Genomic DNA, 11984 nt, shown 5'->3' on the forward strand with positions numbered 1-11984 from the left:
CTAACCCTTTCTGGAAGCTATTTCAATAGCCAGTTAAACAGATATGAGTCATCATTGAGATGATGCGAGACCAGAATCAGAGAGACGGGAAGTTCATTACAGGGTTATTAATGGAAGAATCCATAGGCATTGTTGCATAAGGTTATTCTTGATGAGTACATCAACCAGCCACCACTGACTCAGTAGAAAAAAAATTAAACACTAATACTGAAATCACTTTACCACAAAGACATCAGATACCACGACAACAACAGGTTGTGCTACCAGAATATTAAATTGTGTTAATTTCTGTAACAGGCAGAACTGTGGTAAAAGACAGAAAGCTTAAATACAAATGTTTGTTTTGTCTGCAAGTGGGAGCTTTGGGACCAAAGGCTTGGCACATCTTTCAGTGTGACCGTTGCTTCCACAGGTCTGTATTGTTAAGCGTTGGCGTCTGCTAGCTCGTCAATTTGCACGTCGGTCCAACAAACAAACGAGCAATGCAGCTGCCAGTGTGAGCAGCGTTAGCCCCCTCACAGCCTTGCTCAATGGAGTGACTACCTCGTGTGGCAAAGGTAAACCCTGAAACAATAATAACCTGTTGATTCTTTATTTAGACAAGGTATATGGGCCTAAGCCTAAACTAAGTACCCTCCAGCCAAAGTTACATTTCTGAGCTGTATAAATGATGTCCGCAATCAATCATGGGCCCTGTATCCAGGAGTCTTGGCTGTGTTAAATACAGTATAGTAAGAACGTGGGAGGTGTATTTCAGTAACCTCAATCACCTAAGTAATCGATGGGCTTATTCAGAAGGCTTTCTAATTATACTTTCACTGTCAGATTAACAAACCTACTAAACTGGAAAGAATCTTATTCTTACCCCATTATTTTACACACAATGTCAATCCTATAATTAACTTGAGATAGAATTGAAAGGTAAAACAAAAACACATCTTTAGCTCTTGAAACCAGACACTGTGAGGTGTGATATAGAACTGGCTTGTTTCTAGTAGTCTGCCTGTGATTGCTTAAGTGGATGGGTGGGAGGGGCTCTGGGTTCTGTGTGGTTGGGGGAGTTCGCACAAAAGGTCCATTCAGGTGGCTGAGTGTATTTCAGTGGCACTGCTGTCAGATTATAGACAGGAAACAGTTAAGATAAAACTGTATGAATAGTCTGACTATAAAGCCAAAGGGGGAGGAGAGAGAGAGTGAGAGAGAGTGTGAGAGAGAGAGTACTTTAACCATTTGTACATTGTTACAAAACTGTATATATATATTATGACATTTGTAATGTCTTTATTGTTTTGAAACTTCTGTATGTGTAATGTTTACTGTTAATTTTTATTGTTTATTTCACTTTTGTATATTATCTACCTCACTAGCTTTGGCAATGTTAACATGTGTTTCCCATGCCAATGAAGCCCTTTGAATTGACAAATTGAATTGAGAGAGAGAGAGAGAGAGAGAGAGAGAGAGAGAGAGAGAGAGAGAGAGAGAGAGAGAGAGAGAGAGAGAGAGAGAGAGAGAGAGAGAGAGAGAGAGAGAGAGAGAGAGAGAGAGAAAGAGAGCGCTCCAGGGAACTACAGAGTGATAAATCCCCATCTTATTTTAACAATGGGCCAAAAGCTGTTTTCCTGATAATGGCGTAAACTTAAATTAAACTTTATCCAACTGACCAGGAATGGAAAAATAATCACAAATTTATACCCCAAAATGTTTTGATATATTTCTCACTAGGTATTTGACTCCATGTCCAGACAAATGTTTGCTTCTGCTGGGGACATCATGTACAATGCCTTCAGAAATGATTCATACCACTTGACTTATTCCACATTTTGTGGTGTTACAGCCTGAATTCAAAATGAATTAAATAGATTTTTTCTCTCACCCATCTACACACAATACCCCGTAATGACAAAGTGAAAATATGTTTTAGAAATGTTTGCAAATATATTGAAAATTAAATGCAGATAGATCTCATTCACATAAGTATTCACACCCCTGAGTCAATACATGTTAGAACCACCTTACAGTTGTGACTCTTTCTGGGTAAGTGTGTAAGAGTTTTCCAACAGCTGGACTATACAATATTTTTTACCTATGCAAGTCAGTTAACAACAAATTCTTATTTACAATGACAGCCTACCAGGGAAGAGTGGGTTAACTGCCTTGTTCAGGGGCAGAACAACAGAATTTTACCTTATCAGCTCAGGTATTCGATCCAGCAACCTTCCGGTTACTGGCCCAATGCTCTACCCACTAGTCTACCTGCCGCCCCTATATTATTACATTATTATTTTCAAAATTCTTCATGCTCTGTCAAATTGGTTGTTAATCATTATCATGGATTATCAAGCAGATTTAAGTCACAACTGTAACTTGGCCACTCAAGAACCTTCACAGTCTTCTTGGTAAGCGACTCCATTGTAGATTTGGCCTTGTGTTTTAACTCCCCAGTCTGTAACAATTAAAAGCATAACTATAACATGATGCAGCTACCTCTATAATTAAAAATATGCAGAGTGGTACTCAGTAATGTGTTGTATTGATTTGCCCCAAACAATACAATATGTATTCAGGACAGAAAGTCAGTATTACTTTAGTGCCTTGTTGCAAACAGGATGCATGTTTTGGAATATTTTTATTCTGTTAATAATGTTAGTATTGTGGAGTAAACTACAATGTTGTTGATCCATCCTCCGTTTTGTCATATCACAGCCATTACACTATGTAATTGTTTTAAAGTCACCATTGGCCTCATGTTGAAATCCCTGAGCGGTTTCCTTCCTCTCCGGCAACTGAGTTAGGAAGGACACCTGTATCTTTGTAGTTACTGGGTGTATTGATACACCATCCAAAGTGTAATTAATAACTTCACCATGCTCAAATGAATATTCAATGCATCTACCATTAGGTGCCCTTCTTTGCAAGGCATTGGAAAACCTCCCTGGTCTTTGTGGTTGAATCTGTGTTTGAAATTCACTGCTCAACTGAGGAACCTTACAGATAATTATTGTATATGTGGGGTACAGAGATGAGGTAGTCATTCAAAAATCATGATAAACACAACAACAACAAAATGGTTGAATACTTATTGACTAAAGACTGTTAATGTTTACTGTTAATTTGTATTGTTTATTTTACTTTTGTTTACTATCTACTTCACTTGCTTCAGAAATGTTAACATGTGTTGTCCATGCCAATAAAGCCCTTAAATTGAATTGAGAGAGAGAGAGAGAGAGAGAGAGAGAGAGAGATGTTTTACTGATAAGAAGGAGGAGAGAAAGCAATATGTGTTCTTGGGGCAGCACACACTCAAATCCCAGCCTCATTTAAATGCTCAACTTCTCAGACTAATCCAGGGAAGATGCTGGGTAACTCAGCACAAATGGCAGCCACCATGATAATTTAGCAGAGCCCATGAGGCTTCCAAAAGTTCCAGTAACAGTTGTTTTCAAGGCCAGAGAAGAGGCATGCGTGGCAAGACTCAGTGCTAAGGGACAGCTTAAAGTTATCTGGAAAGCCTTGCGGCACACCATGTACAAACACTGGTCCCTTCCTCTCCAGCCATGCACAGCTTCATTTATCCATTTAGCTCATTCACCGGCGCAGCTCTCTATAAACTTTATAGTCTCTGTATACATCCTGGGGACCCATGCAAAAAAAATAGTGTTTTTCCAAAGAGAAAACCGCATAAAAAGCTTTAATAAAAGCTAAACAAAATTGGTTGATGGTCACCAGTGCGCTGTGAGGGGAACTTGAGGGGGCAGTAGGCTATGACTGGAACATGAAATAGCACTCAGGTATAATGTCTTCTTTTGTTTACACATTAGTCTCACTGGTTGAGATGTATAGTTAGAAACAGCTATCACTCTACTTGGTCTAAAAGCTCATGGATTCTTATGTCCTATCATTTGTTAAGAAGGCAAATACCGTCACTCTTATTTCAAGTGAGATAGATCAGATACAAACTATCCTTGGAGAAGCTGTTTCATCAGGTGATAGGAAGACCACCGTCTCAAATAAAACATCTATTCGTCACATGCTTTGCAAACAACAGGTGTGGACTAACAGGGAAATGCTTACGGGCCCTTCCCAACAATGCAGAGAGAAAGAAAGTAGTGAAATAATAGAAAAGTAAAACACATAATAATAGCAGTAATAATAATAGATACATAATGCATAATGATAACATGGCAATATACAAGGGCTACCAGTACTGAGTCTATGTGCAGGGGTACGAGGTAATTGAGGTAGATATGTACAGTACATACCATGCATTCGGGAAGTATTCAGACCCCTTGACATTTCCACATTTTGTAACGTTACAGCCTTATTCTAAAATTAATTAAATAGTTTTTTTACCCCTCATCAATCTACACACAATACCCCATAATGACAAAGCAAAGACAGGTTTTTAGACATAAAAAACAACAACAACTGAAATATAACATTTACATAAGTGTTCAGACCCTTTACTCAGTACTTTGTTGAAGCACCTTCGGCAGCGATTACAGAGTCTTCTTGGGTATGACGCTACAAGCTTGGCACACCTGTATTTGGGGAGTTTCTTCCATTCGTCTCTGCAGATCCTCTTAAGGAGAGACCAGCTATTTTCAGGTCTCTCCAGAGATGTTTGATCAGGTTCAAATCCGGGCTCTGGCTGGGCCACTCAAGATCATTCAGAGACTTGTCCCGAAGCCACTTTAGCACACATCTTCAGCTCTTATAACCAGACATTGTCAGGTGTGATATACAACTGGCTTGTTTCTTGTAGTCTGTCTGTGATTGCTTAAGTGTGTGTGTGTGTGGGGGGGGGGGGGGGGGCTCTGGGTTCTGTGTGGTTGGGGGAGTTCGCACAAAAGATCCATTCAGGTGGCTGAGTGTATTTCAGTGGCACTGTCAGATTATAGACAGGAAACAGTTAGATAAAACTGTATGAATAGTCTGACTATAAAGCCAAACGAAAGGGAGATCGAGAGAGAGAGAGAGACAGAGAGTGAGAGAGAGAGACAGAGAGTGAGAGAGAGAGACAGAGAGTGAGAGATCTCCAGGGAACTACAGAGTGATAAAACCCCATCTTATTTTAACAATGGGCTATAAACTGTTTTACTGATAATGGCATCAACTGCTTTAGAGGCACTTTAACTTAGATTAAACTTCAACCAACTGACCAGAAATGGAATAATAATCACACATGTATACCCCCCCAAAATGGAAGTATTTCTCCCTAGGTATTTGACACCTAGTCCAGACAAATGTTTGCTTCTGCTTGGACCATCATGTACAGTGCCTTCAGATATTATTAATACTCCTTGACTTATTGCACATTTTGTTGTGTTAGAGCCTGAATTCAAAATGGATTAAATAGATGTTTTTGTCACCCATCTACCCATCTACACACAATACCCCATAATGACAAAGCAAAAAAGGGTTTTATACATTTTTGTACATTTATAAAAAAAAACTATATTTAAATATCACATTTACATAAGTATTCAGACTCTTTACTCAGTACTTTCTTGTGTATGACGCTATAAGCTTGGCACGCCTGTATTTGGGGAGTTTCTCCCATTCTTCTCTGCAGATCTTCTCAAGCTCTGTCAGGTTGGATGGGGAGTATCGCTGCACAGCTATTTTCAGGTCTCTCCAGAGATGTTCGATCAGGTTCAAGTCCGGACTCTGGCTGGGCAACTCAAGAACATTCAGAGACTTGTCCCGAAGCCACTCCTGCATTGCCTTGGTTGTGTGCTTAGGGTCATTGTCCTGTTGGAAGGTGAACCAAGTCTGAGATCTGAGCACTCTGGAGCATGTTTTCATAAAGGATCTCTCTGTACTTTGCTCTGTTCCTCTTTCCCTCGATCCTAGTCTCCCAGTAGTCTCCCAGTGCCTGCCTCTGAAAAATGTCCCCACAGCATGATGTTGCTAACACTGTGCTTCACCGTATGGATGGTGCCAGGTTTCCTCCAGACGGGTAGCTTGGCCTTCAGGCCAAAGAGTTCAATCTTGGTTTCATCAGACCAGACAATCTTGTTTCTCATGATCTGAGAGTCCTTTATGTGCCTTTTGGCAAACTCCAAGTGGGCTGTCATGTGCCTTTTACTGAGGAGTGGCTTCCATCTGGCCACGCTACCATAAAGGCCTAATTGGTGTAGTGCTGCAGAGATGGTTGTCCTTCTGGAAAGTTCTCCCATCTACACAGAGGAACTCTGGAGCTCTGTTAGAGTGACCTTCGGGTTCTTAGTCACCTCCCTGACCAAGGCCCTTGTCCCCCGATTTCTCAGTTTGGCTGGGCAGCCAGCACTAGGGAGAGTCTTAGTGGTTCAAAACTTCTTCCATTTAAGAATGATGGAGGCCACTGTGTTCTTGGGGACCTTCAATCCTGCAGACATTTTTTGGTACCCTTCCCCAGATCTGTGCCTCGACACAATCCTGTCTCAGAGATCTACGGACAATTCCTTTGATTGTTTTTTGCTTTGACATGCACTGTCAACTGTGTGACCTTATATAGACCGTTGTGTGCCTTTCCAAATCATGTCCAATCAATTGAATTTACCACAGGTGGACTTCAATGAAGTTGAGGAAACATCTTAAGGATGATCAATGGAAACAGGATGCACCTGAGCTCAATTCGAGTCTCATAACAACGCGTCTGAATACTTATGTAAGTAAGGTATTTTTATATATATATATATTAGCAAACATTTCTAAAAACCTGTTTTCACTTTGTGATTATGTGGTATTCTGTGTAGATTAACGAGTAAAAAAAAATTGAATCAATTTTAGAATAAGACTGTAACGTAACAAAATGTGGAGCAGCAGCGTATGTGATGAGTCAAAAAAGTTAGTGCAAAAAGGGTCAATGCAGATAGCTATTTGGTTAACTATTTAACTAACTATTTAGCAGTCTTATGGCTTGGGGGTAGAAGCTGTTCAGGGTCCTTTTGGTCCTTTTGGTTCCTTTTGGTTCCAGAAATGGCATGTGCACTGTTTGCTGTGGTGTAGCAGAGACAACAATCTATGACTTGGTTGGCTGGAGTCTTTGACAGTTTTTAGGGCCTTCCTCTGACACTGCTTGGTATAGAGGTCCTGGATTGCAGGGAGCTTAGCTCAGTGATGTACTGGGTCATCCGCACTACACTCTGTATCGTTTTGCGGTCAGGTGGCAAGCAGTTGCCATACCAAGCGGTGATGCAGCCAGTCAAGATGCTCTCAATGGTGCAGCTGTAGAACTTTTTGAGGGGGAAGAAGTGTTGTCGTGCCCTCTCCACAACTTTGTTGGTGTGTTTGGACCATGATAGATCCTTGGTGATGTAGACACAGAGGAACTTGAAGCTCTCGACCCGCTCCACTACAGCCCTGTTAATGTGGATGGGGCGGCCCTCAGTTTCCTGTAGTCCACGATCAGCTCCTTTGTCTTGCTGACGTTGAGGGAGAGGTTCTTGTCCTGACACCACACTGCCAGGTCTCTGACCTCCTCCCTATAGGCTGTATCTTCATCGTCCGTGATCAGGCCTACCACCGTTGTGTCGTCTGCAAACGTAATGATGGTGTTGGAGTTGTGCGCGGCCACGCAGGTGTGGTTTAACAGGAAGTACAGGAGGGGACTAGGTACGTACCTCTGAGGGGCCCCCGTGTATTGTTGCCTACCCTCACTCCCTGGGGACATCCCTGGATCCCTCCAGGATCCAGTTCTAGAGGAAAGTGTTCAGAGTCCCAGGGTTCTTAACTTAGTGATGAGCTTGGAGAGCACTACGGTGTTGAATGCTGAGCTGTAGTCAATTAACAGCATTCTCACATATGTGTTCCTTTTGTCAAAGTGGGAAAGGGCAGTGTGGAGTGCAATAGCGATTGCGTCATCTGTGGATCTGTCTCACCCTCCCTCTCTCTCTCTGTTTCTCGCTCCCTCTTCCTCAAACTGGACTTTGAAAAACACCTTTCAAAATGAGTCATCCAATGTAATCATACTCTACATGAACAGAATTAACCAAATCTGGCTTAGGGCTTCCAAAATGCCAGAAATGACCCTAATGGTGCCACTTTAAAATAAATCTAAATGTTCACCATCTGATAGGGTTAAGTGCCTTGCCCAAGGGCACATCTACAGATTTTTCACCAAGGCATCACTTGAATTTGAACCAGCAACCTTCCGAATACTGGCCAAAGGCTCTCAACTGCTAGGATACCTGCCTCCCCGTTTCTACTAGAAAAGACCCAACCACAGCTGCCTGAGAACACTCCAAGTTTCAAAGAGTCATAGAAGATTTTGAAAAACATTAAGGAGCCATTTTGAAAAAACAAAAAACTAAGTAATCATACCATATTTTGAAAACGTTATAGAAAATCCCACTGTCAGACACAATCCATCAAAGTCACATCTAATAACATCTCTAAAACAGCAAATATTTCATTATCTGAGCATAAAACCTGTTTTACACAAGCCACATAAGAAGCTGCTTAGGGCCCTGTGGACAATAGGGGGCCCCCAACCAGGAAGTCAGTTGGGGTATTATCTTACTGTTAGTAGAATACACAACATGCTATCTTAACTATTTCAAAATGTGGTAATGCATCAGCACTTGTCCAATTGATATGTCAGTCAATTTTTCCATGTCAGCTAACATTTTATAGATTGCTGAGTGACTCTCACTCAGATATCACATGAACATGGCATAAGTCATGGTAAAATGTGTAGAATTGCAGGAAATTACTGCCAAATGTTTTATCTCCGTCGTGTTTAAAATGATGGTAACACTTGCAAAAAAATGTAGAGGTCTACATTTTCACCATCTGGCCAATGGTGAGTCATGAGGATGGGTAGTTGTTAATTGACTGAACTCCTCCAAAACAAGAGATATCAATCAGCACTGGTATTGGTCGCCCAGCTTCGATAGGTCTGTATAAACAAGCCTTCCAGATAAACCATGAGTCATAGAACAGACATGTCGCTGGACAATCACATTACCAGGGGACTCTGAAACTCTGACTGCTCGTCCTCCCATTGACTGTGGGCGTGTCGTAAAAGAGACTGCACAGAGTCCGATAAAAGGACTGAAAAGGGAGGAATAATAAGAAGGAAGACCTGGACGAGTAATATAACATCTTTCAAAGTTGGAAGTTAATCTGGTTTGAGAGGTGCTGATAGTCTCCCACACAAATCTTTATCACTGCCAAACTGAAGGAATGTGTTGGTGGCATACACAATTCTCTTTTAGCAGGCAAGTCAGTTAAGAATAAATTCTTATTTTTATTTTCTATGAAGGCCTTGGAATAGTGGGTTAACTGCCTTGTTCAGGGGCAGATTTATACCTTGTCAGATCGGGGATTTGATCTCTCAAACTTTCAGTTACTAGTCCAACACTCTAACCACTAGGCTACGCTGCCACCCCAATGAAGACTCTCCTATGAGGTGATGCCATTGAGAACAAACCGTGTAATGGTTAATGCTTTATTTGGTGGACATTTTGTACTGTATTTGATAGACTCAGTCCATCCATGTCCAGCTAAACACACTTCCATTGTTTCATGTATAACAGATATTGGGGGTTTCAATGGTCAAAAGTGACATGACCTCAGCAAGTTGCTCACTTCACATTAGTTTGCACTGCTTTGAAAATGAATACCTGGTCATTTAATAATAATGTCCTTTGCTGTCGTAGTTTGCCAACCCTACAGTCTTTAGTATAGAAATACACAATGTTGATGCTGATAAAATATCTTAAATGATTTCACATATTTTCTTCAAATCTGAGACTGATTCCCTAGGCAATGTACCCCTGGTAAGGTTCATCCAAACATTGTGACCAATCATTTACAGTAGCAGGCATCTGTTCCAATATCTCACCAATCTGATCCTTAGAAATGTAATTAGTTTATATTCATTTTTAACACACATCCTTAACATCACATCAATTGTGTTATAAAACCTACACAGCCTTTGACTAGTGATTTGAGGCATCAAAACATACATTTGCTCGCTCCCTTTGGTTTCGTTTGTAAAGCAAGATTAGTCCCCATACTGCGAGATCGTGAGCAATTATTGTGTAGTGAGAATATTCCGAATACAAATCTGAATATTCTGACGATAGGAAGTGAAACACAGACAAGGACAACCTGACCACAGTGTCCTGCTAAACAATATAATGATGTTCTATGGTCCTGCTGGACACCCCATCCACATAGTTTAATTTAGCAAAGCAAATAGGATTAAACGTTGAAGATAATCACAGTGTCAGACACAATCCATCAAAGTCACATCTAATATAATCTCTAAAACAGCAAATATTTCATTATCTGAGCATAAATCCTTTACAAAACTTCTAAAACGTGTTTTATGCTTAGATGCTACCTCTGAAGTTATTAGAAAATAACTTATTTTCACAATGGCTTCTTAACAACCTATTTGGCCTCCAACACGATATTCCCGAAATGCAAAACAGTCTATTTCATTTATTTTAATTAATCTAAACAAAAACACAGTTTTAGTCGCATATTTGTATTACTTCAAATTAGTTCATATTGGCACATTTTATCGAGTGATCAATAATTAAGCCATTTTTATTACTTGCATCAAGTTTAGCTGAGTTATTGTTTTGTTAGTTTTTGCAATGTTGCATAACTGGGTCTGATGAAGGATACATTGTTAGCTCAGTAATAATATTAATAATAGTAATGAATAATTATTATTATCGTTATTATATGGATGTGCATATATTATTATTATTGCTTGTTTTATTTTCTACGTGTTTATGCTGTTATCAAATGTAGCTAGTGGACTGATTTAGAACTTTTCCAATTCAGAATGGTAAGTCCCAAAAAAACTAACCAATAACTTTTCAAAATACTTCAGTAATATGTCTAGATTATTGCACATATTTCTTGGATTTTCAATTATCGATGCAGCTGCAATTTTAGCAACACGCTTCATATAATCTTACCTGCAGCGAGACAAACTGGCAGCAGCAGCCTGAAGATCAGTCCGCACACCACCTGGGAAGCCATTCCTTAAGATGTATCAAATATAAACAGGCAGCTAGCTGTCTTATTGTGATACGCTGCTATCTGGCATTGGGGAATCTTAATGCACCCGTCCAGCTCTCTCCAAAGTCCAGGTGAGAGGGCATTGTCCCGTTGGTGTCTCCAACATCCTTTTTAGAAGTCCAAGTCCAAAACAGCGCTTTTGGTAAGTCATAGCCAACAGCGGAGAAAAGTTTAGGTACAGCTGCTTCCTCTGCCCTTAGTTTCGACACCCCATATCCAAGACCCTAAACATCTGGGCCAGTTGGATAACAAACGTTACACGGAGTTTCACACCATTTCTAACAGGGGAAAAATGTGGTTGTAACAACGATGTTGCAGTTTATCCACACTAAACTTGCTACCTGTTGATAACGGTTGGACCACGCTTATAGTAAATAAATACTTCACCGTGCTTAAAACAGAAAACAATTATGAAATACGGGCAGCAAGTTGCAAATTCATAATCTCGGTCTTGGATAGTTAACGGAGTTAGTCAAGCGTCCTGTTTCTTAATTCTCCTTTAGTTTGGTAAGAGAAGACACTTGGAAATGCGTAAAAGCGTGACTATAATTTCTTTCGGAGTAGCCTTAACAGACATCGCGCACGACCCAGCCCCGCACAGCTCTATGCTTTACCTCATATGATTACACTTTTCTCCTCCTCAATGAAAACTTCACAAGACCACCCTGTAACTGACAAATGACTCCACCATTCAGAAATCAGGCAAGAATTAGGGAAGGATGTCTAGTCCCCAATGAGGAGGAGCGGGAGGCAGACGCAGGGCAGGGCTGTGAGCGTGTGGCCTAGCCTAACATGTTGCTCGCCCCTCCTCTGAGAGAGCCGCAGGCGTGGCTACCGCATTCCAAGCCCTCCTCTGGGTCAGGTAACTCCAACCCTCACAGATTCCAAGCTGGCCGATTTTACGCGACTAACGGGAAAAGGGGAATAAGTGTTGAGCCTTGCACAGGTACAGGTCATGG

At 40.8% G+C, this 11984-nt stretch overlaps 1 protein-coding gene across 1 annotated transcript in view; it reads right to left on the reverse strand.

The window, feature by feature from the left end:
* LOC110490939 (piezo-type mechanosensitive ion channel component 2) overlaps positions 1-11696 on the reverse strand; it is a 159715-nt gene extending 148019 nt beyond the window's left edge. Inside the window, exon 1 of the mRNA XM_036944026.1 lies at positions 10923-11696. Coding sequence (XP_036799921.1) covers positions 10923-10986 — 64 coding nt within the window. The 5' untranslated portion in view covers positions 10987-11696. The remainder of the gene's footprint in view (positions 1-10922) is intronic.
* Positions 11697-11984: the final 288 nt, after the last annotated feature.

Source organism: Oncorhynchus mykiss, chromosome 15 (assembly GCF_013265735.2).
Source record: "Oncorhynchus mykiss isolate Arlee chromosome 15, USDA_OmykA_1.1, whole genome shotgun sequence".
Taxonomy (NCBI): domain Eukaryota; kingdom Metazoa; phylum Chordata; class Actinopteri; order Salmoniformes; family Salmonidae; genus Oncorhynchus; species Oncorhynchus mykiss.